Source organism: Mesoplodon bidens (genome assembly GCF_964165515.1).
Source record: "Mesoplodon bidens genome assembly, chromosome: 10".
Taxonomy (NCBI): Eukaryota; Metazoa; Chordata; class Mammalia; order Artiodactyla; family Ziphiidae; genus Mesoplodon; species Mesoplodon bidens.
The window spans coordinates 27,895,450-27,923,386 of record NC_138172.1 but is presented as its reverse complement, the minus strand read 5'-3'; the positions used below and the strand labels follow the sequence as shown (position 1 = coordinate 27,923,386).

The 27,937-nt window shown below is 43.9% G+C and overlaps 1 protein-coding gene across 4 annotated transcripts in view; it reads left to right on the top strand.

The window, feature by feature from the left end:
* PTPRG (protein tyrosine phosphatase receptor type G) overlaps nt 1–27,937 on the top strand; it is a 749,834-nt gene that overhangs the window by 549,914 nt on the left and 171,983 nt on the right. For all 4 annotated transcript variants that reach the window (XM_081245085.1, XM_081245083.1, XM_081245084.1 and 1 more), the window contains exon 6: nt 22,394–22,460. In XM_081245085.1, the coding sequence (XP_081101211.1) occupies nt 22,394–22,460 (67 nt within the window). The remainder of the gene's footprint in view (nt 1–22,393; nt 22,461–27,937) is intronic.

The following is a 27,937-nucleotide window of genomic DNA, read 5'->3' as shown; positions in this document are numbered from 1 at the left end:
ATGATCTTTACCAGAAATATCAATCAGGCTACTCTCAGCATTAAGAACTTTATTTCCTGTATTGAACCATGATCTCTCTCACCTATAAATTAGAGGTGTTCAAGGTGTTCCCATTGATATTGAGAACAAGAGAAATACGAAAGAGTTAGTTGTAGAAATGGAAATTACAGACATACGGTTAGTTATATCTCGCTGTTCACAGCGGACATGCCTTTGATGGATTATGTCTCAATAAAAATTTTGTCAATAGAATTAGGTTCTTAGGTGCATCACGGGAGCTTGCTGTTCCAACAATTTGTATGGTAAATTATTTATGCAGTGTAGCATACTCCTATAAAATGATTAATCACCTCCAAATTTCAGGTGCAATTTTTATGTCTCCCACGTTTTCATAAAAAGGAGGTGTCTGGGCCACTAAAGGTATACTGATATGCCTACAGCATAAAAAAATGTGTATGAAATACTGTTACAACATATACCATGATAAAGGCAGCTTTTTATAATTGGACCAAAATGTTTCTAAGTCCCAGACAATAACCTATTAACTTGAAGAAATGTTTATTTTGGCTATAAATAACATTATGGAAAATGGATTAAGACTTCTCTGGAGAGATTTTTTTTTCCATGTGAATTGAGTTTTTAGTAATATGTGACACATATTATAGTAAGTTTTCCTAGCTTATCTTATAACACAGGAAAGGTACAAAATATATTTTCTGGTGTCTGAATACAGATATTTCCTCCAGAAACTGGCAAACTAACTAGTGTCCTGGTCAAAGATAAAACACTGAAAACATTTATATGCTTATTCATTCATTACGTATTTATTGAGCACCTACTTGTATGAGGCATTGTACTAAGTGCTTCCTGTTTCCTAATTCTCCTGTTACAGAGAAAAAGCTTTCAATCAGAGCTTTATAAAATTTCGGGCATCTGTTGATGAATCCATGGAAACGTCTACCTTCTCACTCAAACTCTTTAGCAGAAGGTGAGCCAGTCAGCCACTTTCTGGCTCTCAGTTAGAAATCCATCCTCCTTTGCCTATTGTGATACTTGAGCTGAACCCTGTAAATATTTCTCCTTTGGTAGCTGGTACAGAGATAGGCTTTGTCAATAGAGGGCGCCAGGGGACACCACAAAGGGTGAGGTCTCCCCTCCTGCTCCTGTGAGCTACGTGTGGGAGTGGTGGGCAGCGGGTGAGCAGGAGGGTGGCTCAGTGGCCCTCCTCTTGGCCGCTCTCGCAATAGCTCCAGCCCACACCTTCTAGCTGGTTTCTCCACCACTAGGTGGGCTGCTCCTTCCTAGACCAACTCCAGCCCACTTGTGTCAGTAGCAGTTCATCTGTACTGTGCTATGCCCTCTGGTACATGCAACAAACCACTCTTCTGGGTGTGCTCCTGCCAGCTCTCACTCTCCAGCAAGTTTCTCTGCTACCTAGAAGGCCAGTCCTCTGGACCATCGCCAGCACACACCCTCTGGCAAGCTCCATGCTATGGGTTCTAGGTCATGTTCCTGTGACATCCATTCCCTCCCCAAAAAGGTCTCAATATCAGCCTTGGGGGGAGGGCCGCCTTCTGCGTTCTTAATTTCTTTCTTGCTCACTCTCTGTCAGTTCTAGACTTAATGGCCACTTTCTGCATTTGCTTCTCGCGTACTCCTTAGAGCCCTTTCTCCCCCTTTTCCACCCACCCCTTTTTTGGTAGTTAACCACTTTTTACTTGATAACAATTCTTTATATTAAATTTTGCCTGTTCAAATTACCGATGTGGTCTCTGTCTCCTGATTGGACCTTGACTGAAAGAAAAGCCATCTGCAAAAAAAATTAGTTGCTATTGAACTGCCAACTTGTGACCAGTACCCTATTCTCTTTGACTTTCTTTAATATTTCTGCTCAATAACTGATTTTATCTTAGTATGGATTACATCAGACCTTCCATAATCAGTGCTGAATAGTCCTACCAGCATTACTGCATTGAGTACAAAATTTTATGCCTTTATAGTATAGAGGCATTTATCCACTCAGCAGAGATTTCTTCAGCATTGCTAGCATGCTTGGCACTGGAGTAGGTGCTAAAAAAAGGGGGGGCATGATACTCAGGCCCTGCCTTGCAAGTTTGTCAGGGAGACAGTACCTGGGTGTGCGAAAAGTTAACCAACAGTGCAATAGAGTTTGCATTAGCATTTGTATTGCTTCATATTTCTAAACTAAGTAATGTTGCAGAACAGCAGTATTCTGTTCTGTACAATCCGTTCAGAATTCTAAGCATATGAACATTCATTTGTCTTTTCAATTGTTTCCCATTTTCTCTGCATACACAATACTTGCTGGTAAGAATTTCAAGGGCTGCAAATTGGTAGGTCCTCTGTAATCAATGAAAATAGTTTACGACACTAGATCTTTGAAATGGTGTCTGAATATGCACACTTTGGGACTTGAAGAAACATTTCTTTTACTGTATAAATTACTGGAAGCCAGCTGTGTGGGATGAGGCAGGAATGCTTTGTGGAATATCATTGGTTTGGAGAGTGTAGAGCTCTGTGTGAAGTGATTCTAGTTTTGGAACCGTTATGCAGACAAGATTCATGGAGCCAGATTGAGAGTCCGGTGTCCCTTCATAGATGTGCGCTATACAGAATGATATTTAAGACGTTCCCTTCCCAGAATTGTTCTAGTGAGTCCCTTGAGTGGAATCGTGTGCCTTTCTCCGTGTAGTTCTTGCAGAGAAGTTAAAATCACAGGGACAAGGCAATGCCTGGGCCATCTGGAGCTCTGAAACGTTGCTGAAGGCAGTGCTCTGAAATTCGCTAGACCAGCCCTTCCTGGAGCATACTTGGAGGAGCGCTAGTCCTGGAAGATGCTCGGCCTTGATGGAATCCTGGGAAGTGATTTCTAGTCTAGAATATCCTCCTCATCTCGGAGACAGACAGTACAGTTTAGCATCCCAAGGGCTCTCTGATAAGTCCTGAAATGAAAGGAACCTGTCATTTTCCAATAAGATATTCCTGAAATATTGTTCACCCTGGACCTGGACCCTTTTCCTCTTCAGTATCAATTGTCCCACTGAAATACTGTTTTCCCTACATGAATTATGGAATTTGGCTGTTGTTTTTGCATATCTTGCTTTAAAGAAGCCTTTGCCTACCTGTGTCTGGGTGTGGGTGTGGGTGTGTGTGAACCCATATGGCTTTTTAAAAAGATTTTTCATGGCTCCTGCCATCCTTAAGAATTTGAAGGATTGGGTAAATTGTCATGGGGCTGGAAAGGAAACCATGCATATGGGGAATAGGAATTATGACACTGTAGGCAATGCCTTAGGATATACCAGCAAGACCATGATTGGCCTAAGGCTTGAGCCCTCTCCCACCTCTTTGTAGGTGTGATTTTTGGCCAAAACCACTTGTGCTCTTGAGGCCTTTGTTGCCGGATCTGTTATATGAGATGATCACTTGTTCTTACCTCACAGGGTTGTTGTGGGCAAAGTGAGACAATGACCATGGAGCACCAGGTGTACTGTGAGGGGCACTGTGACCTCAGTAGATACTGACTGTTACTATTTTGAAAAAGAATAGATTGTGGCCAGCATTTGGGATGGTTCTCTGCTGATCCTACCCGGGCATGATAGAGGCGATGACTGAAGTCATTTTGAACTAGGTTGGTAGAGGTCCTGCTGGTAAAATGCAAGAGATTATAACTGATACCAGGTTAAGCCAGAAGCATTACCATGTCCCCGAGATGCGTGTGCGTGTGTGTGTGTGTGTTGATGTCTGTGAGGAGGGGTCCTTGAGGAAAGGGCCAGAAAAACAGTAGCTCTCCCTGCATTTGCTCCTCCAGATTGGCATCACATGTCCACTCTTGTCCCCTCTGCTGTGACGGCTCTTCCAGTGGCCACTTCGGGGTGCAGTTCGTCAGGTCTTCTCTGCTTTTCACTGAACCATGTCACCTCAAATCCTATTCCAGTACAGAGAATCACATGCATCACAAGTTATAGGAGAACAATAATGGTTCCTGTCTGAGAGCTGATTTCACTCTGGGCCCGTTTGGGGAAACAGCATCTTAATGTTCTGCAAAACATTGCCTTGTTTTCCTTGTCCAGGTCAGGGGGAGGTGGGGCTCACTGCAGTCCACTGAGATATTCAGTATTGGCATTTTCTGCCCCCAGCCAGGTCCACATGGGAGGAAAAGGGGATTAGTGGCGTAGGAATGTGGCCTGTTGCCAGCCACCAAGAAGTCATGCTCTGGTTTTACAACCTCTGACCGTGTGTCAGAAACACAGTGGCCGATTGGAAACCAAGGCAGCACTCTTGCTACCACTTGCCCTGGTTTGTCTTTGCCAAAAAACTTGCTTGCTATTATATAGACATGTATTCATTTATCATTTATATATTTGATATAAACATACCAAATTTGATATATACACAAATCAAAATCGCAGAATGCACACACATATCACGTTTGATGTATATACAAGTTTATCAAAACTGATATCTACAAACATATCAGCGTTTGAATACAGTGTTTTTTCAAAATGCAAACAAATTTTTTTCTGGTTCTAAAAATAATTATGTTGTATAAATTTCAAGCAGCAAGAGGTTCCATTAAGGAGAAGGGGGAAATGGGATGCCCTTGATCCCAATCTCCAGAGAGAATTGCTGATGTTTGCTCTGTCTGTCGTCAGAAGCTTTAAAAGCATTTATGAATAAGTGTCACCCAAATAGGATGAAACTCTACTATAAAGTGGTTTTTACCCTAGTAATATTTCATAGTCATGTCTCGATGTTGGAAGATATAGATTTTCCTTATCTTTTTTAAACTTCATAGTGCTACACTGAATGGTGATACCATAATTTATTTAACTAGGTAGCTATTAATGGATTTTTTATAGTTGTTTCCAATTTTTTTATGTAATGAATAACACCAAAGTGTTGTATTCATATCTTTCTGCCCTTATCAACTTATCCAACTTTTTTTCTTTACATAAGTCTTAGAAGCAGATCTCCTGGGTCAATAAGTGTGCCCAGTATTAATTTTGAAAGGCTATCACAGGTTATACCACTCTAACAAATATACCTGTGCTCCTTTGATAAGTTTCTCATCAACATGGGGCATTTTTGATTTGGAGGTTGTGATTTTAACTCACAAGGTTCTTGTGCTATTATTCAATCTCATTCTTGCTCATTTCTATCCGTATAACCTAGTTACTTCACGTACTTCAATAGTTTAAGTTATATAAGAAAGTCAGTAGGAAAGAAAGAAATGTTGACCTCTAAACATACTAAATTAATTTTAAAAGTTACTATTTTTTAACCCAAAATAAATATGGCAATTTATACACTTGGGCTAGTATTAGTGGGCATACCTTTGCTAAAATGGGATTCAACTGAATGCTTCCATTGTACAGAGGCACAAAGCTTATAGATTTTCAGGCCATCAGGAACATAAAGGTTTTCAGCCATCATGTTTGTCTCCTCTCATCGTGCTACCTTATTCCTTACCCCAGTGCCCTAACTTCCAACCAGAATTTTAATCTCCCTCAGGTTTCCTAGGAGGTGGGATACATAGTATCTAAAATTGATAGATAAACCTCCTATTGGTTTATCTTCTCAACACTAATGCAAATGACTGAAAATCACAAACGAAAATTTTTCTTTCCCTCAGGAGATTAAAAAGAATGTTCATCTTTGGCACAGACTCTCAAGTAAAATTTTGTTCTGTAGTTTTGAATATCAACACATTTTCAAAGGGCTAGGAATATAAGCAGGTGGGTTACCACTTTGTGAAAAGTGATTGATGATGGAGGAAAGACTGTGAAACTCATGTTTGCTCTTCACCGATGGCTAAACCCAAAGAAGAGAATTAGTATGTCACTTACGTATGTGCTTGAAGTCAGTATTATTAATTTCTCTTTATCATCTAAGAATTTCAACCTAGATTATAGAATGTAATTGTACCAGGCACAGTATTGATGGGTCCAAGGCACATTCTAATGGTGGGAGAGAATGTAAGTGGGAGAGTTGTGCAAAAATAAGCTTACTATGATGTTTTTAATTAGCCAATCACAGTTTTATTGAAAGCAACTTTTCCCAGCATATAGTATTATATATATTGTACTATTATAATACAGAAATAACTAGTGTTTTGAGGTGCTTATCCAACGCCTGGATGATCGCCTCAGTTTCCATGACAGCTATAAGGTTACTGATGCTTCATTTCAGAGTTGAGGGAAATGAATCTCAAAGTTAAGGGACTTGCCCACGTCAGCCAGTTAGCCACAACTCAAACTAATGCTCTGCTCGACTCTTGTTAAGGTCCTTGTACTTGACAGTAATGCTCTCCTGACTGCCATGGTCAAGGCACTGATTGAGAACCAGTCGTTGTATTGGTCATGACTTTGGTACCATTTGAATAAAGGTCAAATTCAGTGTCATTGCTGTGCTGCCTCCTTTCCTGAAACGTTGCATCCCACCCTGATGTACTTTCTTGGCTGAAAACCTTCTTTCCATAAACTGCCTCAAACTGGTGATGGTTTATATGACAGAGAAATAATTTCCCACTAAAACAGCAAAGTATTGGATAAATAAGGCATGGTGCTTTCATATGACTGGATTCTCTACAGCAGTGAAAAAGAGCAAACTACTGCTACATGGAACTTGGCTGAGTCTCACAGATACAGTGATGAGTGAAAGCAGGTGGAACAAGAGACTGGAGTATAATTCCATTACTATACATTTGTAATATTGAGGTATCTGCTGGGTCATAAGGGAGCCCTCTGGTGTACTGGAAATATATGTCTTCATCTGGACTGTGGTGTATATATACATGTGTGAAAATTCATACAGCTGTACACTTAAGATTTATGTACTTTACGGTTTTATGTTATATCTCAATTAAAAATCAACATAAAAAGTGAATCACAACACACATTTCATCCAGGGCCTCAATGTCTATGGAGGGGTCATTTATCCTATGGACCTCTGCATCTCAGAGTTGATGCCTAATGAGACCTCTTATTGGCATCCAACTTACACGTGGGTCGGTTATCTGACAACCTTGAGAAGCTAATACACAGGCAGTAATTTAAAAATAATTCTGAAGTTTCAGAGGAGCCAGTTTATATATCACTCCACCCATACACTGAAGCACATGTACTACACTCACAAGAGAACTCTCCAGGGCTCTACCTTCTAGTGACACTTAGCAAGGGTGTGTACACCCCGAGACTTTGGCCTTCATAGAACCTGGTCACCCAATTATTATTTAAAAGGACCAGCTTTGGGACTTCCCTGGCGGTCCAGTGGTTAAGACTCTGCGCTTCCACTGCAGGGGGCGCAGGTTCATTCCCTGGTCGGGGAACTAAGTAGGATCCCATATGCCGCCTGGTGCGGCCAAAATAAAATAAAATAAAAATAAAAAATGAAAGGGCCAGATTTAATCCTTTACTAAGGCTTAGATTGTGTTGAAGAAGGCTGCTGATACTCATATCCTATAACTCACAGGCTTTGAGGACATTACAGACAGAAAATTTGCATTTTCTTTTTTTCTTTTTTCTTTTGTTCATCTGATAGATATATCTCCAGTCAAATATATTCTAGTTCAAGCATTGGAACTTACTAGATGCTTAGTAAATATTTGTTGAGTGTATGAGTTAATGAATTAATGAATGGGTGAGTAGATGGTTGAAGGGATGAAGTTTATCACTGATAATTTAACAAAAAATATTTACTATTCAAAATTTATTGAGTTCTTCGTATGTGTTTGGCACTGTGCTGAGTATTTTATGTGGATTGTCTTATTTGACTGTCTCAACAGCTCTGTTAGGGAAATACTGTTAGTATCTCCATTTCATAGATTGAAGAAACTGAGGCTTAAGGGAAGTTAAGTAATTCATTTGCCTAGAGCTGGGATTGGCAAACTTTTCTACAAAGGGCCATATAGTAAATATTTTTGGCTTTTCAGGCCATGAGGTGTCTGTCCCAACTGCTCCACGCTGTCTCGTAGTGCAAAAGCAGCCACGGGCAGTATGTAAACCAGTAGGCAGGGTTGTGTTCCAGTAAAACTTTATTTACAGAAAGAGTCAGTGGGTGGGATTGTACCAATGGCTGTAGTTTGCTGACCCCTGTCACAGCTCATCAGTGATGGACTTTTGATTTGAACCAAGTCAACGTGACTTTGAAGACTGTGTTTAATTAGGAGCAAATTAGGATCTGTTAAAAAAGAAGTCAGGAAACTTGCCTTAGCAGTCCTTTATTAATTCTCCTCTTCCTCCTATTATTATGTTGTTGTTATTGTTATTATTATTATTTGCTTTTGGCTTGCAAAACCTCCAGAGTCCCTTCAAAGAAAATAATACCAAAGCCCATCTCAGTGTAATATCTGGTCTCTAAGCTGTGGGGAGTAGTACCTGTTGTCGACACATCCTTTCATCTTACCCTTGCAGGTCCACTCTGGGAAGTGTGAGTCATCATCCACTGGCCCAGAGTGATTAAGTTACTTACCTCAGGTCACACAGCCAGCATACAACCAGGGCTTGAATCAGATTCTTTGGACATAAATCCCAGAATTCTTTCAGCTCTCTAGATATCCTGGCTAAAGTTTTCTTTGAACTCTTTCTTCCTTATTTCTTTGCCCTTCTTTACCTCTTTAATAGCTACCTGTTTTGCTTTTCAGAAAACATCTCTTAGCGCCTACCCTCTGCTGGCACTGAGATAGAGCTGGTGATTTAAAATCAAATTAAATAAAATGTTAACCAAATTTTCAGAAACAGGGACCTGATTGAAATAAAAAGGGATTTATTGGGGGTTTGCTAGGACTGCAGCCTGAGACACAGATTCAAGAAACACTTGACTTGTGTTCCACTGGGCTACAAAATGGAGGAGGCGTCTAAAGGCAAAAACCCATAAGGTTACACTTAGTTACATGAGTTGTTTATCAAGAATTATAACTGGAGGGCTTCCCTGGTGGCGCAGTGCTTGAGAGTCTGCCTGCCGATGCAGGGGACACGGGTTCGTGCCCCAGTCCAGGAGGATCCCATGTGCTGCGGAGCGGCTGGGCCCGTGGACTATGGCCGCTGAGCCTGCACGTCCGGAGCCTGTGCTCCACAACGGGAGAGGCCACAACAGTGAGAGGCCCGCGTACCGCAAAAAAAAAAAAAAAAAGAATTATAACTGGAGCTGGCAAGAAGTAAGGGTGCTTGTTAAGCGGGGATTGGTTAGGGGTTCGAAGTGGTTGCGTAGTCACAAGGGGAGAACTTATGACCATCAGTTTGCAGCTGGCAGGTATTATTCTGAATATGCCTGGTGGTGTCCATGGCTCTGGTATAGTTCAAAGAAAGTTCAGGTTCTCAGTGGTGCAGGGATGTGTCTGAGACCAGATCCTCAGTGAGAGCCCGATTCCATTTTTTTTTTGAATTTTTGAATTTTATTTAATTTATTTTTTATATGGCATGTTCTTATTAGTTATCCATTTTATACATATTAATGTATATATGTCAATCCCGGTCTCCCAATTCATCCCACCACCCCACCACCCCGCCACTTTCCGCCCTTGGTGTCCATACGTTTGTATGTCGATTCCACTTTTATGTGCCTGAACTGTGATTACTCCATTATAATTTCAATTCATCATTGAAAGTTTGAGCCCTGTCTTCAGGGAGCTCTCAGCCCAGTCAGGAGGCAGGTGTTTAAATAGGTCATTAAAGTGAAGTATAGTAACTGCTATGAGAGAGCCGGTGTCACAGGTGGTACCTTGGTGACCCTTGGAGGGGATGAGGACCTCTGACCTGCTGGAACTTCAAGGACCCTCCAGCCTGGATTTTCTGTAATGCACCGACCACCTAGGCTGCACCCTGACCTTCAGGTGTTGACAGGCAGAGATTGGTGCTTGCAGGGAGCGAAACAGAGTGATGGTTAGCAAATACATGGGACGGGCCAGTTTGGACGGGCGCTCAGGGAAGGCTTTGTGATGGAGTCATATTGAACTGAGGTCTGAAAAGTGAGAACCTGTCCGGCATAGAGCTGAACGAGGAACCTTCTCGGCAGAGGATCAGCGGGGCAAAGGCCTAGAGGCAGTGAAATGCTCAGGGTGTTTGAAGAAGAGGAGGGAGGCCAATGAGGCTGGACTGTAGTGAACCATGGGAATAAAAATAATTATTATTATTATATTATTACTGTGTGATAAGAGCCTACAGGTGGCCTGGGCCCAGATCTTGGAAAACTTTTAAGCAGGCCTGTGTTGTGATTGGATTTACTTTTTAAAAGATCATTCTCAGTGACTCTCAAACTCAGCTAGAGAGCTTAAGCACCCAGGCCACACCTCAGGTCAGTGGGAACAGTGTTTTGTCACTGTTGTTGTCTGTGTTTTTTTCTGAAAGCTGATTAGAAGGGATTCCAGTGGGCAGCCAGGGGAGGACCACTGGTGTAACTGCTGCGTAGAGAAGGACTTCCTGGAGAGTGCAGTAAAAGAAAGCAGGGAAACCAGTTAGGTGAGGCCGTCAGAGGTTGTTTAGGTTTAAGGTGGTGGTGGCCTGGGCTAGGGTCAGAATGGAGGAACTGGCAAGAGGTGGTGGACAAATTCAAGTTATGTTGAGGAGGTAGAATCTTCTGGACTTTATTTTTTTTGCCTGTGTCGGGTCTCAGTTGCAGCACGCGGGGTCTTCTTTGAGGCGTGCGGGACCTTCCGTTGTGGTGCAGGCTCTTCGTTGCACAGCATGGGCTTCTCTTCTCTAGTTGTGGCGCGTGGGCTCTGTAGTTTGTGGCATGCAGGCTCAGTAGTTTTGGCGCACGGGCTTAGCTGTCCCGTGGCATGTGGGATCCTAGTTCCCCGACCAGGGACCGGACCCGTGTCCCCTGCGTTGGAAGGCAGATTCTTCACTACTGGACCACCAGGGAAGTCCCTTTCTGGACTTCCTGATGAATCATATGTAGATGGAGCAAGAAAGGGAGGAATCAAAATAATTCCAAGTTTTGGCGATTGGTCTACTGGGTTGAAAGATGGTACCATTTTAATGAAATGAAATTTTGGCATGGAGGTCATGATGGACTGAATATAGGTTGGAACCCCCAAATTGTTGGTCTGTCTGTAACCAGAAGTAGAGTTGTATTTATGTCTTTGTGTGTGTTTGTGTGTGCCTGGTCATGGTGCCTCTTTGGGGAAAGAGTGGCTCCATCTACATTTGTAGTGAATCTTGGATATGTTAGTTACTGGGCTAAACATTCATTTAATCCCCTTAACCCACCCTGTGAGGTTATGGGGGAGTAATCTCCATTTTACAGATGAGGAAATTGAGGCACAGTGGGATTGTAATCACCTTTCCCATAATCACACAGCTCTTAAGTGGAAAACTTTTGAACCTGGGTCTACTGACCTGGTTTCAGAAACTCTGCACTTAACCCCTGCACTAGTCTTAGAAACCCAGGTTGCTTTTTCAGGTGAGTTCATCACATTCAAGTACAGGAGATCCACCTGCATTGTTTCTAAGGAGTGATTTATTCTCAGGTTATTGTCAATGGCAGTTTTTATAAGATAAGCTTCTTCCTGCTTAAATGTTACCTGCACTTATACCCCACTGGAGCCATTTTTTCCAACTGAGCTGCTGGAGGAATTGAAAAATCCTGCGTACTGCTGCTTAAATAAGTAGACTACATGCTCTGCGAAGAAATCATATTATTTTCTCAAAGAAGAGGAAGTTGGCCCAGGGAGACAGTGATTACTCGGAACAAACTTTCCGGTTTTCCATTTTGTTCTGCTGCATATGGCACGTTCTATCAATCAAGACCTGCTGGGAAAGATTTTGTCTTTGCTTGTTGCAATTTAATTTTATCCTCTGTTGAACTGAGGTGCATTTTAAATACAAAGCTGAACTGTTAGGTTAGCATTGATCTGTATCCTCCTTGAGATGGGACTGGCCTTTGTTTAGACGTATCACCTACTTAAAGGGAATTTCTTTAATTTGTGGATTTGAAGACATTGGCCACTTAAATCATCTTTTTGTATCCCCCTAAAACATTGTTTACTGAAGGCTCTTTAACCAGACACTCTGACAACTTTAACAATGTCTGCTGAAAAGAGTTTTCACTGGTTTCTTGGTGGATGAAGTGGGATGTTTCGAAGAGTTAACACGATGATTTTAGAGGACAGTGACAGGAAGCATAAGTCCCCCTTATAGAATCAGGCACCAAAGCCCTCCCATGAGTGCATGATTTAGAATAGGAAATGCCCTGTGAGGTATTGTTTGGGAGAGTGGATTGATACTTAATCAGTCTTCAGAGACTACACTATAGGAGCAATCATTCAGTGCTCAAAACGAAGCAGAGAGTAGAAATACCCCCTCCAAAAGAAAAAAAAAAAAAAAAGCATTGGGGTGTGTAATTAGTTTGCACTTGGCTTGCTTGCTATGACTCAGAAATAACAGCTGCTCACGCCCGTGCATTTTGCTGTGCACTTTGCCCAGGGACAGCTTTCATTAAGAAGGCGTTAGATTTGGTGCTGCAACTTGCTGGTTTTCTATGTTTGCTTAAACAAAAAAGCTACTGAAAACTCTTTGCCCCAGAGTTGATTATCAATGATTATTGGCTCCTCTTGGGGGGTTGCTGATTATTTTACCACGTTTCCCTGGTTGGAACTTGGATTCTAAATATATTGCTTCCCCTCAAACTCTAGAAGCTGTGATGTAACATAGCAGCTCAGGTCTAAGAGCGGTCAGGGTTTATTCAGAAGGAAGGGGAGTACCTTTTAATAGGTGATGCAGAGTGAGGACAGTGGTGAAGTGTGGATTCTTTACGGAAGCCAGGGCCCTCGTCCCCTCTGTGGGAGCTAGAACTAGACTCTCAGCTTTGTAAGGAGAAGCACTATGGCTTGTCCAGTATCATATCCCAGTGCCCAGTTCTTGACATGTGAATATCTACTGCTGTGTAACAAACTACTAGAAGCTGAGAAGCTGAAACACACATTTACCATCTCACAGTTTCTGTGGGCCCTCTGCTTCATGGTTTCTCAGAGGCTGCATCAGGGTGTCAGCCAGGCTTCTGTCTCATCTGGAAGTTCAGCTGGGGAAGGATCTATCCCACTCCCACTTTAGGTTGTTGGCAGAATTCAGTTCCTCCAGGGCTGTTTTACTGAGGACCTCGGTTTCCCTTCAGTTCCTCACCATACCTGCCCATCTAGCATGGCTATTTACTTCACAGCCAAGTAGGCACCAGGGAGAGTCTGCTAGCAAGATGGAGATGAGAATCTCTTGTTACCTAATCATAGAAGTGACTTCCCTTTGCCTTTGCCGCATTCTACTGGTTTAAAATAGGCCACTTGGGACTTCCCTGATGGCACAGTGATTGAGAATCCGCCTGCCAATGCAGGGGACACGGGTTCGAGTCCTGGTCCGGGAAGATCCCACATGCTGTGAAGCAATTAAGCCCATGCGCCACAACTACTGAGCCTGCATTCTAGAGCCCACGAGCCACAGCCACAGCTACTGGAGCCTGTGTGCCTAGAGCCTGTGCTCCGCAACAAGAGAAGCCACCGCAATGAGAAGCCCGCGCACCGCAACGAAGAGTAGCCCCCGCCCGCCGCAACTAGAGAAAGCCCGCGCACAGCAACGAAGACCCAACGCAGCCAGAAGTAAATAAATAAATTTATAAATAAATAAAATAGGCCACTAGATCAGCCCAGCCTCAAAGAGTGGAGATTTGTAGGGCCTGAATACCTGGAGTGAGAACCATTGAGGAATATCTTAGAGTCAGCCTGCCACAGCATGCTGTAGGCACTCAGCATATATTTGTTGAGAGAATGAGCCTAAGAGCTGGGTTCTTATGATTTGGGCTAAAGACATCCTATCATCTTTTTTTTCTCCTATCACATACTGTCTATATAAGATGAGCAAGGTTTGTTTTAATATTTTATATATTAAATTATATTAATATTATATACCTACATGATATTTACATAGTCTTCCTCCATCCTTCATATGCCATCTGGATGCTTGGTTACTGGACTTAAGGTTTATCCAAAATGATGCCCTTACCTACTCCTAAAGAGGAATTTTTTCAAGGGGAGGATCAATCTGGCGACCCCTTTGATCTGATACGCTTTGTCTCTCGTGTTTCTCTTGCTGCATACGTGGTGGGGATTTAAAACAGTCCCCACATCGTGCTTTCTGGATTCCGAGTCTTTTGTAAATGGAGGGCTCCGAGCAGCTTTTTGCTTGGAGGGAATGAAAAAGCAAGGGTGAGGGTTCACATCTAATGTGTTTTAGTTGAAGTCACTGGCTACACTTAGAAACAGTCAGCTCTGCTTTCTCCCCCAAGCCTTTGATATTGTTAGGGCTTTTCAGTGCATGGCAGGATTATTAACAAGAGAAAGTCAACATTGTCCAGCATTGCCACACTGAATCGAGGGAAACTTGCAGGCGAGTCACTGAACCTGAAATAAGCTTCTCTTGCCCCAGGCTTCCCAACTTTTTTGTTGTTTGTTTAATTCCAAGGTCATGACAATATCTGTGTGAAATGGTTTGTGCTGTAGCTTAAGACTCTGGGTCACACTTTGCTAGGTTGGAATTTTTTTTGCTTCTTCCCCGTTCAAGAGCAACCTTTACACTGAGAAGACTGGCAGGGGTGGGACAGGCAGGCTCTGGGACCCTGTCCTGAACTGCTGTAAACGTGTCCCCACTATCTTCTTGGCTCTGAAACACAATGCATTAAAAAGACAAAGAAGTGGGGCTTCCCTGGTGGCACAGTGGTTGAGAGTCCGCCTGCCGATGCAGGGGACACGGGTTCGTGCCCGGTCCGGGAACCGGGAAGATCCCACATGCCACGGAGCGGCTGGGCCCGTGAGCCATGGCCGCTGAGCCTGCGCGTCCAGAGCCCGTACTCCGCAACGGGAGAGGCCACAGCAGTGAGAGGCCCGTGTACCGCAAAAAAAAAAAAAAAAGACAAAAAAGGACAAAAATCACCATGTGAGCCCCTATGGACGTTCCATTTGTCAGATGCCCTGGTCTGCCCATTCCCTCCCTCTTTTCTGCTTTGGCTTTGAAATTGAGTGTTGTGTGAGTCCAGAGGCAGAGGAAATGGCACTGTATACCCAGGCCAAGGCAGTTTGATCCTCATGAAAATGAGAAATCACCTGTATTGACAATAGGCATGACTGCTGCTGGCAAGATCTGCACTTGTGCAGATTTGCTGCTGGGCCTTGCTATCACCCTGCTGGGTTGGTTTTTCCAGTAATAGACTCTTCCAAGCCAAGTCTGACAATTAAGTGGTAAATCCCCTCTGGTGAGCTGGAGAGGTGTGGGCAGAGGGATAGAGAATGGTCAGTTTAAGAAGACCAAGAGCATTCAGTTCATTTCTTCTGTGGCCTTCTCTGGCCGTGCATTTCAATTCTCTGGGGACGTATAACTTGTGAATTGACTGGTTTCCACGAATATTATGAATTAACAGGAAGTAAGCCATGTCCATGCTCAAGTTCCATTGGAAGTGAGGAGGGCAAATCCTATTAGCATTTATAATTGTGTTGCTTTTTCATGTTAATCCCTTCCCATGGCTGAGGAATTAGGAATTTTCTCACCTGCTGGTGGAAACCAGTCCCAGGAGTGTGTGTGTCCTGTCAAGTGCTAGAATATGGATGATGATATGAGACTGTGACCTTCCCCTCTGACAGGAGCTCTTCCTTCTCTGGTGAGATGGTTTGTGATATTTTGCATATCTGTTAGATTAGGCTTAACTACGATTGTGGAAATTCATTCTTTGAAGTTAAACCAAACCTCCTGGCCAGAAATCCATACTTGGTTACTTGCTGTTACTTGATTGGGAAGTGAAAATCCTTCATTTCATAAAAAGTCCTACAGCCTTACAGAGCTCCTTCTTCATTGACCATTACACCTTTTGGATCATGTCTCTGTTTTCTCTTTGACTTTATGCCATGGCAGTTTGGGGTGGTAAATGCACCGATGTCTCTGATTCCACTGTTTGCAATCCCACTTCAGCAGTGATGGTCCGGAGAGAATAGAAAACGTTATTGGGATGTCAAAAGGGAAAAAAAGAAATTTCTGCGTTAGAAACTGAGACGATAGGGTGTACAAGAAGAAAAGTCATATTTCTGAGCATTAAAAAGAAGAGCCAACCAAAGAATGATGTTTTCAATATAGATCAGTGTTAGTAGTTTGATGCTCTTATCTTCTTTTTTTTTTAAGATTTATTTATTATTTATTTGCTTGTTTATTTTTGGCTGCGCCGGGTCTTAGTTACGGCACATGGGGTCTTTGTTGAAGCATGCAGGATCTTTCCTTTCGGTATGCAGGCTCTTCCTTGTGGTGCTCGGGCTTCTCTCTAGTTGTGGTGTGCGGGTTTCCTCTTCTCTAGTTGTGGCCCACAGGCTCCAGGGCGCGTGGGCTCTGTAGTGTGTGGTGCATAGGCTCTCTAATTGAAGGCGCGCAAGCTCAGCAGTTGTGGCGCGTGGGCTTAGTTACCCCGCGGCATGTGGGATCTTAGTTCCCTGACCAGGTATTGAACCTGCGTCCCCTGCATTGGAAGGTGAATTCTTTACCACTGGACCACCAGGGAAGTCCCATTCTTATCTTCTTGAACATAGACACATTTCTGAAATTATTGACAAGCATTTATTTATTAATAAAGGAATCTGTTTGGTGCTCTGTCTCTGGAGAAGCCTTAACTGAAATGCAGTTTTGTAAACCAGCCAAGTTATGAATGGTTTTTGCTTGACAGCAACTTGAACTAAAACCTGGTGAGTGGTACCCAAGGTGTTGAAGTCAGAATGAAAGAAGCTGCAGCATCCTTGCTACATGGCTCTTTAGGTAAGAGCTGTGGAAGAAGAGAAGAATCAGATCTGAAATCAGACCTCCTAAGAAGTGCTTGCCCTTGTCCTGATAAACACTTTAGCTTCTGAAGATACAGTTACCTGCTAACCATCAGCTTGGATGGATCATCATCTCTGCAATTCAGGAAGGATGTGCAGAATCTCTGGTCCTGCTGTTTGTCACTTTCCCCCGCGGCTATGGTTAATGGTGTAGCCATTCACCCTCAGCAGGCATAAATCCTTTTTCCCACAAGCGGGTATTGGCTGGATACAACATTTATAGGACCAAAGGAGCAGCTGGCGATGTCAGTTTCAAGGCAACTAGGTTGTCTTGGACATCCTATTTAGCAGATGGCCAGGACTTGATAGATGGAAGGTTATTAGGATCCAAGTCAAGGGCCACATGGCACAGTGGACGGGAAAAGTAAACAAACGGCAGCACATCCGAATGCAGACACACAGCCTGGTGGGGCTTCTCTGCCTCATGTCATTTTGCTTCAAGCAGGAATAAATGTATGTCTGCCTGTAGAGCCTGGATTATCAACACATCTCTAGAGATTATCAGTAAGTTGGTTACTAAATTGATAGTTGGCTGAATCCTTAATGTCTATTATTTGGGAAAAAATTTTTATGAAGTTTAGATTTCATCAGCATTTATATAAATTTGGCCTTTTGCCCAAACCTACATGGTTTCCTGTATTGCTAATGTCTCTTTGTCTTTTGGTTATATCCAAAGACAACTTAAAAGCTTTCATTTCAGAGCCCTCTGTTGCATCTGTATTGGAAGGGCCCTAAGCTATGTTTTGCAATCAGAACACAAACTCTGCAGGGAAAGGGGTGTCCATTTCTTCTCGTCCATTTTAAGCTCATTTTTGCAATTGCTGCCTTTTCCGTATTACTGCATGACTCCTTTGATCTTAAAGTGGAAGGAAGCAAATTTCAAGAGCTAGGAAAACTCCTCCTGTGGCTTTAGCAGGAGCAGCATATTACAAAATGGAGTGGATGTCAAATAAAACATAAATTTGGATCATTTGAAATTCGAACTCAAGGAGGTATTGCTTTTAGAGCCAAGTGCATTGAGAAGTCTCAGGGATAAAACTGCTGTTGTTTGACATTCATTTACATTTGAACGTTTGGGTCGGGTTTGTTGCCCTGTCATACCAGCCCTTATTGAATGTTGCATTTGTACTCAGCATTATACGCCAAGCTTCATGCATTTCATTCTCATAACATTATGAGATTTATCCCCATTACACAGGTGAGGACACTGAAGCTCTAAAAAGTGCATTTTTTCCCCACCCCTTGGCCTCCTCTACCCAGGGCAGAGACCGGAGTATAAACAAGGGTTGCTGGTACACCCTTTCCGTAGGCATATTTCAAAGTTGCCCAAATTGCTTAGGTTATGTCCCTGAATTTTTTTATGTGTCAAATTGTTTGAGGCAGTGAGTGGAAGGGAATATTTCAGTTAGGGTTATGCCTTTCTGGAACAAACCCACTTATTAACATGCTCTTTGGATTCTAACCCTGAGGTTTAGATCCAAGACATGAACTGGAGAGTAGGCTCTGTATTATTAGTAAGTTACTTTGACCAGCCAGTGATCTCCATTATTCTTTCTCTTTCTGTCCATCTTCTCAACCCCAACCATATAAACCAGCAATGGAGGCTATGGAGATAAATGGGCATTGGAGAGGCTTTTCATTTTCCGGATTGCTTACAATCTAGGGTCAGGCTCTTGAACTCAAATGAGACCAGGACTGAGTAATCAGGCACAGAGATAGTGTAGTCAGAAGCAACCAGAAATCGAAGGTGGATTAGGTTATCAGCTTATTTTCCTTTTGCTTGGGCTACAAACGTCATTGGTGGATGTAAGTCACAGAGAATTAGGAACAGTTTCCTTGAAGTTTCACATCATCACATGAGACTAAATGCATTAAAGTGCCCTCCTGACTACAAAACATCCCCCCACAGCTGAGATAAAAAATCAGTATCCGGGCTTCCCTGGTGGCGCAGTGGTTGGGAGTTCGCCTGCCGATGCAGGGGACACGGGTTCGTGCCCCTATCCCGGAAGATCCCACATGCCGCGCAGCGGCTGGGCCCGCGAGCCATGGCCGCGGAGCCTGTGTGTCCGGAGCCTGTGCTCCGCAACGGGAGAGGCCACAGCAGTGAGAGGCCCGCGTACAGCAAAAAAAAAAAAAAAAAAAAAAAAAAAAAAAAAAAATCAGTATCCGTGAAATGTTGCCATGGTAGAGGAGGGGTTAACACAGTTTTGTAGAAGCACATGAGTTGATCAGGTTGATGGTAAATGTTGTGCCTTGTGATGGTGGCATCTCACTGAGAAACTTCCAAGACAAACTTTAAATAAGCAAAGTGTATTGGTTAAGAAAATTATTGATATTATAGCCTGTCCCCATCTTCCACCTCTGTACACAGTCATGAAACTCAGCTAAATTTTGCTCTGTAATCGATGATCCCAATTAGTTAAAACAACAATTACTTTGTTACTTTAGGTTGGCTGGTCGGTTCTTCTGGTCAAGGCCAGCTTGGCTGGTCTCTGCAGACTGCAGGTGGTCCATCTGAGGCTGAATGGTCTCAAATGGACTCACTCTCCTGTCTGGTAGTTGGCAGGCTGGTGAGTCTAGAATGGCTTCAGCCTGGACTTGCATGTGTCTGCTCTTTGCGGTCTCTCATCCTCCAGTAGGCTAGCCTGGAGTTCCTCACCTGGTGGTTTCAGGATTTCAAAGATTAACAAGAGAGGATAAACCCTTGCATTTGCATCCCTATATAAGCCTCTCCCTGCCTCATATTTGCTGTCCCTTTGGCCAAAGCATGTGGCCAAGCCCAGTTTGTTTGTCTGTTTGTTTTTAATTAAATAATTTATTTATTGGCTGCGTTGGGTCTTCGTTGCTGTGCGTGGGCATTCTCTAGCCACAGCGAGCAGGGGCTACTCTTTGTTGTGGTGTGCGGGCTTCTCATTGCAGTGGCTTCTCTTGTTGTGGAGCGTGGGCTCTAGGAGCACGGGCTTCAGTAGTTGCAGCAGGCGGGCTCAGTAGTTGTGGCTCGTGGGCTCTAGAATGCAGGCTCAGTAGTTGTGGTGCACGGGCTTAGTTGATCCGCGGCATGTGGGATCTTCCCGGACCAGGGCTCAAACCCGTGTCCCCTGCATTGGCAGGCGGATTCTTAACCACTGCACCACCAGGGAAATCCCCAAGCCCAGTTTCAAAGAGTGGAGAGGTTGATGTGCGCTCTTGATGGGAGGAGTGGCCAATCATATTGCCAAGATGCATGTGACAGGGATGGCAGGAGTTTGTGGCCATTTTGCTATTTCCCGCAAACATTAGAGTAACTTCAGGTAGTTGAACTGGCATTAGCATGTCTTGCAGACTGAATCTGGACATGGGAGAAAGAAGACCGTGTTTTTGCCTGTGACTTCAATTTGATATGAGATATTTCTGTGGGCTCTTACTTTGTTCTGTCACTTTTGAAGTTTGGCCATTTACTCGTAGACTCTCTTATCTTGCATTCTTGAGTTGTGTTTCCAATTTTGGTCATGTTTTAAAATTTTTGATTAGTCTATGTCCTGGTGCAAATATGGTTGTTTTTCATTTTGTGGTATTCTGTGGATGTTTGCCTTTCAGAAATGTTTTGTGCTTCAACCAGTGGCTTGAGCTTCCTTTCGGGCAATTTTGGAGCTACACTCATGGCAACTTCCAGAAATCCATCATTGTGATCTGATACACTGATCCTTTTTTTTTTGTAGTACTTGTAGTGTTTACAGTGTAGTACCAAATTCCACCTCATTTTATTAGTCTATAAACATAACCCCATACATAATGACACCTGTGTTTGAACTTAGTCATAACTCAGGGCTCCAGACATTAATATGTAATCACTGTTAACTCATAGAGCATCCAATCCGGGTTTCTCATTCTCAACTTCTGCATCGTTGGCATTGTGGGCCAGATAATTCATTGCTCTGGGGGGCTCTTCTGAACATTATGGGATGTTTAGCAGCAGGCCTGCCTCTACCCACTTGATGCTAATAGCCTCGCCCTTCCACCCTTACTTGTGACAACCAACAGTGTCAGCAGACATGGTCAAATATCCCCTGGGAGGGAATGGGGCGTGAGAGATAGGTAAACATGCCTCCAGTTGAGAACCACTGCTTTAACTTGGAGACGCTGAGGCAGAAGAGAGAAAGAAATTGTGAAGTATGACTTATTATTACAGAGCAAACTAGGATTGGCAGCCAGACAGGGAGAATCTATAAGGGAGGAAGGGGTGTAGCCATTTTTCAGCTACCTTAAAATTTAACCTAAGTTGGCCCTGGATTCATCTGGATTAACCAGGAAACATCAAGTTGGGTCTTGCTACCCATTGAAAGTTTCGTCAGTATCTCAATGTTATTGTGTTAGAAGTGGATTAAATGTAAATAACACCCTGGGAAAAAAAAATTTAGGAGATATGCTGACCATAGATAACGGATTTGGGGAAACTCTTTATTTGGAAAAAGTTCAACATACACAAAAGTAGAGAAAATTGTATCATGACCCTTCTGATGCTCATCACCTAAGATCCTAAATGATTGATTAATGGCCAGTCCTGGTGCATCTATACCCCGCTCGCTTCCTCTGCTATCCACTCCTGAGTTATTTGAAAGCAAAATCATTTCATTTGTAGCTATTTCAATATATCTAAAAGAAAGAACTTAAAAAACAAAATTATAATGCGCTGGTGGAATTTTAATCTTCTAGAAAGGACAAGAATGAGAATTTATGCCGAGTAGTATCAGAACATAAGGGGAAGGCGTGAGGGTCAAGATCAAAGAGGCTTGACATTTCTTTGGCAGATTAGAAACTCTGGGGGGTGGGGGAGGGGAGGCCCCTGGTGGTCTAGTGGTTAGGACTTGGCGCTTTCGCTCTGGGGCCCAGGTTCAGTCCCTGGTGGAGAAACTGAGATCCTGCAAGCCCCGTGGCACCGCCAAAATTAAAAAAAGTAAAAATAAAAAAGTAAAAAAATACTCCAGCAGGGAAGGGAGGTTAGAGACACTGTCTCTTTGAGCTCCGTTCCACTCTACCTTTTCCCTGCTTGAGTGACTCTTAGAAATGCCTCTTTGAGCATAAGTTAAGGCACAGGGAATCGGGATCCTTAAAAAGGAGAGTAAGCCGGCAGGGAACAGATCCATTTTTAAAAAGAAGAGGAAAAAACCATAATCACAAAAAGGTATTGAAATATTCAATCACTGATGGATTGCCCTCTGATGGCTTTCAATGACTTTTTAGCTGATTGGGGTCTACTTTTAATAAAACAAAGCAAGGGGATAGTCTGCTTGCTTTTTAAGATTTTTGCTAGGACTACGGTATTTCTCTCCTGTTCTAATGTATTCTGAGAAGTTTCTTTCTTTTGATTTAGACTTCCTCACTTGGTTTTATTAGGTCATAAATCTCCTGTGTTTGGTGAGAGCCATGGTGTATATGAGACCCAAGCAGCTTGCTAGATAGCATCTATTTCCCCCCCTTCTCTTTAGAAGATTAAACTGAGACTGTTGTGTCTGATGCCAGAATAGATTTAACCAACCATGTTTCCTTTACATATAGGTCAGTCCAAGGGACAATTCTGCGCTGGATCCTATTATCCATGGGTTGAAGGGTGTCGTACATCATGGTAAGTAAGCTGCATACACTTCCTTTTGCTGGGATGTGAAGGGCTAAGGTCTCCACCTAAAGGAATGGGTTATCTTGCAGAGGACGGAGTACGACACCCATTCCTCATCCACTGATGTTGAAGGGCATGAGGCCCATTATTTGATGGGTAGAGAGCACATCCATTTATTACCTGCAAATGGATCTGGGTTAACAGTAAGCAATTTGTTTCTCTTCAGGTACCACTCGGAATGCATGTGTTATAAATCAGAACACCCTAAGATGTACCATTCATACACGTTGAACCTGCCAGGTGCCTCCTATCTATCCTAAAATTATTCCCTTTTCAAGTAACTTTTCATTTATGAATTTCTTGATTTGCCCCTCAGATGTAGGGGGAAAAAACTTAAGTAGCCGTGACAAGTCATTAAACTTTGCCGCACGTGAGCAAGTACCATCAGCTACTAGAATGGAAAATGCTAGGCCGTGTTCTGTGCAGCAGACGTCTTATCCTCAAGCATAAAACGGGGAGAGAAAGTCAGATAGATGGGTTCTGTCTTACCCAACTGTTTTTTATTGGAGGAATTTCCCTGCAACTTTATTACTGGCGATGCATCATTACCTATGACATCAGGATCCTCTAATTTCAAAAGTACCCTTGTCACAGGGAGGTGTGGAGATGAGAGGTACTGTAGTGATTTGAAAGATTTTAATAATCTAATTAGAATTCCAAAGACATTGACAGAAATAGCATTAGTAACCTTACTACATCTCCTCTTCATCTCCACGGCTATGGTAAGACATCTTCACACCTTTCTGGGAGGATGTCTTTTGACATTAGCCAGTTCTGCAGAGCTTAACAAACATCTTACTCCCTTTCTCTCAGGGAAACAAAACCAGTTATCAGTGTTCCGTGGAAGCAGGTAGGATTTTGGATCGTTTTGCTCTTACAACTGTTCAATCATACGGTGGGTAACAATAATAAACCTAGTGAAAGTAGAAAAATAGGGTAACTGAAAACACCTCATCGAGGTTTTCACTGTAGGAAACATCCATTGCTTCCCGATTTTCGTTGTATTTCTGAAGAAGTCTCCTCACGCAGAGCTGGGAAGTAGGTAGTATGGAAGTTTGCCAAGGGAATAAAACACTTTTGCCAAAACTTAGGCCGTCTGCCCCTTTGTGATTTGATGTTGATAGCAGTAGTGGTGGGTGTGAGACGTAGGGAAATTTGCACTGGGCAGCCTCAAAAATGCACAGAAAGTTGATGTTACGGGCAACACGCTGTGTTCTCTGAGCTCCTTCCCAGAAGGTGCCCGGGAACTCTCAGTTCATCAGACACTTTCTTGGAATTCCAGTCTCTAATATAGATTATGAGGTTGGGGGTTTGAAATATACTAAACGATGGATAGATCTTCCTTCCCCCTGACTCTTCGTCCTTTTTAATACAATCACCCTACGAAGAATTCTGGAATCCTCAAAACAGGTACCTCTTCTTCAGCCTGAGAGGAGGCACTCCATCAGCTGTGGCATTGGAGTGGGTCTGTGTAATCTCATTTCCACAATGATCATTGCAGGACATTTCATATGTTAAAGGTAAGCGGTAGGCTTCCTTTAGCCCCCAAATCCCCAAATCGCAGTAAGCTCACTGCATAGTGATCGTTCGGTTCATGAGCTGTGTGCTGACGTAATCGTGTAAACCTTCCTCATTATCCACAATTAGCCTCTAAGAGGCAGTTATATGCAGGAATATGATACCTGTTACTGGGAGGATGGCAGAGATGCCAGGATGAGGTTTCAACTCTACCTCCTAATTGAAAAGTCAGAGGAGACCTGCAAAAAATAGTTAACCTGCAAAGGAAGTTCACTTCTTTTTTTGTTTGTTTTTTTGTTTTGAAGTTTTAGAACTGAACATTTATTTCAGTGTGTAACAGAGAAATAATTATCCCCTGGGAGGGGAGGGCATATTTCTTCTTTAACACACAAGTGAATGTGTTTGTTCATCATTGATATTTGACAGGAAGACGTGAGCATTCCTATCTGTGGGCATGTTTGGTTAGACTTTAGTCTTCTGGTAAAAGTCTGCTCTTGGTTTGCTCCCATGCGGCTGGCATAGCCCGAGAATTATTCCTCGTGCCCAGTTCTGGAGCTCAGATCAAGGTTTCTAACGTCTGGCTTTTATCCTGGTCATGTTAAGGAACTTACACCACAAGGGGTGCCCAGACATGCACCAAGCTGAGGTGAGGAACTGCAGAGTCGCTCTGTGAACACAGCAACCTAGCCCAGGAGGGAGTTCCAGCAATTCTGGGGGAGAATTCCTTCCATGCGCCATTGCAGGCATTATCAGGGTCTTAGGGTGGAAAGAGCATGGGATTTGGAGCCGGACAGGCTTCGGCGGGGATCTCGGCTTTGCCACTCACTAGCTGGAACAATGGCTGCCTCTTTAGCCTCTCTGAGAAAGTTTACTTCTTTATTCAGCAAAAGTGTTGCACGCCCACTGGGTGTGAGCCCTGGGTTGATGTACTGGTGAAGACAGACAGACACAGGCCAGCCCTCAGGTACCTGGAAGGGAGGTGAATGCCACTCCAGCCTGCCTGGAGCATTACCCCTTCCAGCCTTTGCATCTGCTGTTGCTGGTTCCTCTGTCAGAAAAGTTCTTCCCTCAGCTCAGAACAAGTGTGTCTCCCTCTAATTATTTCAGGTCTCAGTTTGGATCTTACCTCCTCAGACAATTCTTTTTTTTTTTTTTTTTTTTTTTGGCTGCGTTGGGTCTTCGTTGCTGCATACGGGCTTTCTCTAGTTGTGGCGAGGGGGGTCTTACTCTTCTGTGCGGTGTGTGGGCTTCTCATTGCAGTGGCTTCTCTTGTTGCACAGCATGGGCTCTAGGCATGTGGGCTTCAGTAGTTGTGGCACATGGGCTCAGTAGTTGTGGCTCACAGGCTTAGTTGCTCCGCGGCATGTGGGATCTTCCTGGAGCAGAGCTTGAACCTGTGTCCCCTGCGTTGGCAGGCAGATTCTTAACCACTGCACCACCAGGGAAGTCCCTAGGAAGAATCTTGTTTGTTCCTTTAGCTGAAAGGGCAATGAGGAATCTGGTCCCACCAGCCAACCATTGGCGTTTGGTCAGTAGGGTCCTCTGTGAAGCAGACACCAAGATGGAATTTTAAGTGCAGGCGAGTTTTTTGGCAGGGAGGGACTGCCCGGGAAGGATAAAGAGGAGAGGGAGAAGGAGTGGGTGGGGAGAGCACTGGGACCCCAGTGCAGCTCTGATGCCTCTAAAGAGAGGGAACCTAGGAGGACTGGCTGAAGGCAGCTCTAAGAAAGTCTCGGCTGGGACCTTGGAGAACGCCAGAGCCAAGACTGCCCGTGAGAGGAGTCCTCTGTTGGGCAGCAGTGGCCCAGCCCTACCAGGTGTGGTCACTGGCTAGAGCATCCCAGCGAGAGCGGCCTCCCTGTGAGCGCCGAGGTGTGCCCGAAGGCACAGCAGCTACCAAGCCTCCTCACAGCAGCTTGTCTCTAGAAGGAAGATCTTAGGGGTGTCTCCTGTGGCTGGTCCAGAGGTCACATCTTCCTTCCAAAGACATTTTCCTCATCACCTTGCCAAAAAGTTGATTACTTGGTCCTCTCACTTTTAAAACGCTCAGAACTTCTTACAGTCACTGCTTGTTCCTTTTGTGCATAATTATTAAGTGCTTCATCTAAGTACACCATGAAGCTAGGCAGAGAGAAAGCACAACACGCATGGCCCAGCCCTCCCTGACTTTGTAGACACTCAGGAGAGACATATGGTTAAGCATGTAATTACATTAAGGAGTGAGGAGGGACTTCCCTGGTGGCGCAGTGGTTAAGAATCCACCTGCCAGTGCAGGGGAAACAGGTTCAATCCCTGGTCCGGGAAGATCCCACATCCCGCGGAGCAACTGAGCCTGTGTGCCACGGCTACTGAGACTTCGCTCTAGGGCCCACGAGCCACAGCTGTTGAAGCCTGCGCATCCTAGAGCCTGTGCGCCACAACAACTGAGCCCGCATGCTGCAACTACTGAAGCCCACGTGCCTAGAGCCCATGCTCTGCAACAAGAAAAGCCACCACAATGAGAAGCCCGCGCACTGCAATGAAGAGTAGACCCTGCTCGCCGCAACTAGAGAAAGCCCGCGCGCAGCAACAAAGACCCAACGCAGCCAAAAATAAATAAAATTATTTTTTTAAAAAAGAAGAGCTTTAACTTAGACTTGGGGATATATAGACTGGGCATTGCAGACAAAGCGACCATGAAGACCTAAAGAGTGCATAGAGGTTGTCCAGGCAGAGAAGGGAGTATAAGGTCCCAAGCAGCACCAGCACAGAGGTGGCATGTTGGAGATCTGAGCTCTGGGACCTTGCTACTGTTGTGCAGGGGAGCTGGGGAGAGATACCTAGAAACCCCTTGGAAGCAGAAAGTGCTCTTTCTTTTTGTTTTGTTTATTTTTTATAAATTTATTTTATTATTTATTTTTGGCTGTGTTGGGTCTTCACTGCTGTGCGTGAGCTTTCTCTAGTTGTGGCGAGCAGGGGCTACTCTTCTTTGTGGTGTGCAGGCTTCTCATTGTGGTGGCTTCTCTTGTTATGGAGCACAGGCTCTAGGCGCACGGGCTTCAGTAGTTGTGGCTCATGGGCTCTAGAGCGCAGGCTCAGTAGTTGTGGTGCACAGGCTTAGTTGCTCTGCGGCATGTGGGATCTTCCCAGACCAGGGCTCGAACCCGTGTCCCCTGCAATGGCAGGCGGATTCTTAACCACTGTGCCACCAGGGAAGTCCCAGAAAGTGCTCTTTCTTAGGTGTTCATTTTTCTATGTAAATTGTGATTTTTACAAACTCGGAAACATGAACAAATATAAATAGAATGAAGAGAGGTGTTTTACCATTGATTCTGGTCCTGTCTATCCATTGAGCCATAGGTGGAAGCATTAAAATGTATCTAATCAGGGATTTTATTTATACTACCACCAGCATACCCTGAAAAGGAAAAGAAATTGTGACTCTTATTCACCACTCTGACCCAGTCATTCACAATGCTTTTTGTATATAAGAACCAGGACTTGCAAGTAGCCACACCTGATAGAAATATTGGTTTCAAAGAGCTTAGTCTAATTCTAATATTTTCAAAACCCATTAAAAAAAATAAACTTGTGGGGCTTCCCTGGTGGTACAGTGGTTAAGAATCCACCCGCCAACACAGGGGACATGAGTTTGATCCCTGGTCTGGGAAGATCCCACATGCCACAGAGCAACTAAGCCCACGTGCCGCAACTACTGAGCCCACGCACCACAACTACTGAGCCCGTGCATCACAACTACTAAGCCCACGCACCACAGCTACTGAAGCCTGTGCCCCTAGAGCCTGTGCTCTGCAACAAGAGAAGGCACCGCAATGAGAAGCCCACGCACCACAACAGAGTAGCCCCCACTCGCCGCAACTGGAGAAAGCCTGAGCGCAGCAATGAAGACCCAATGCAGCCAAAGATAA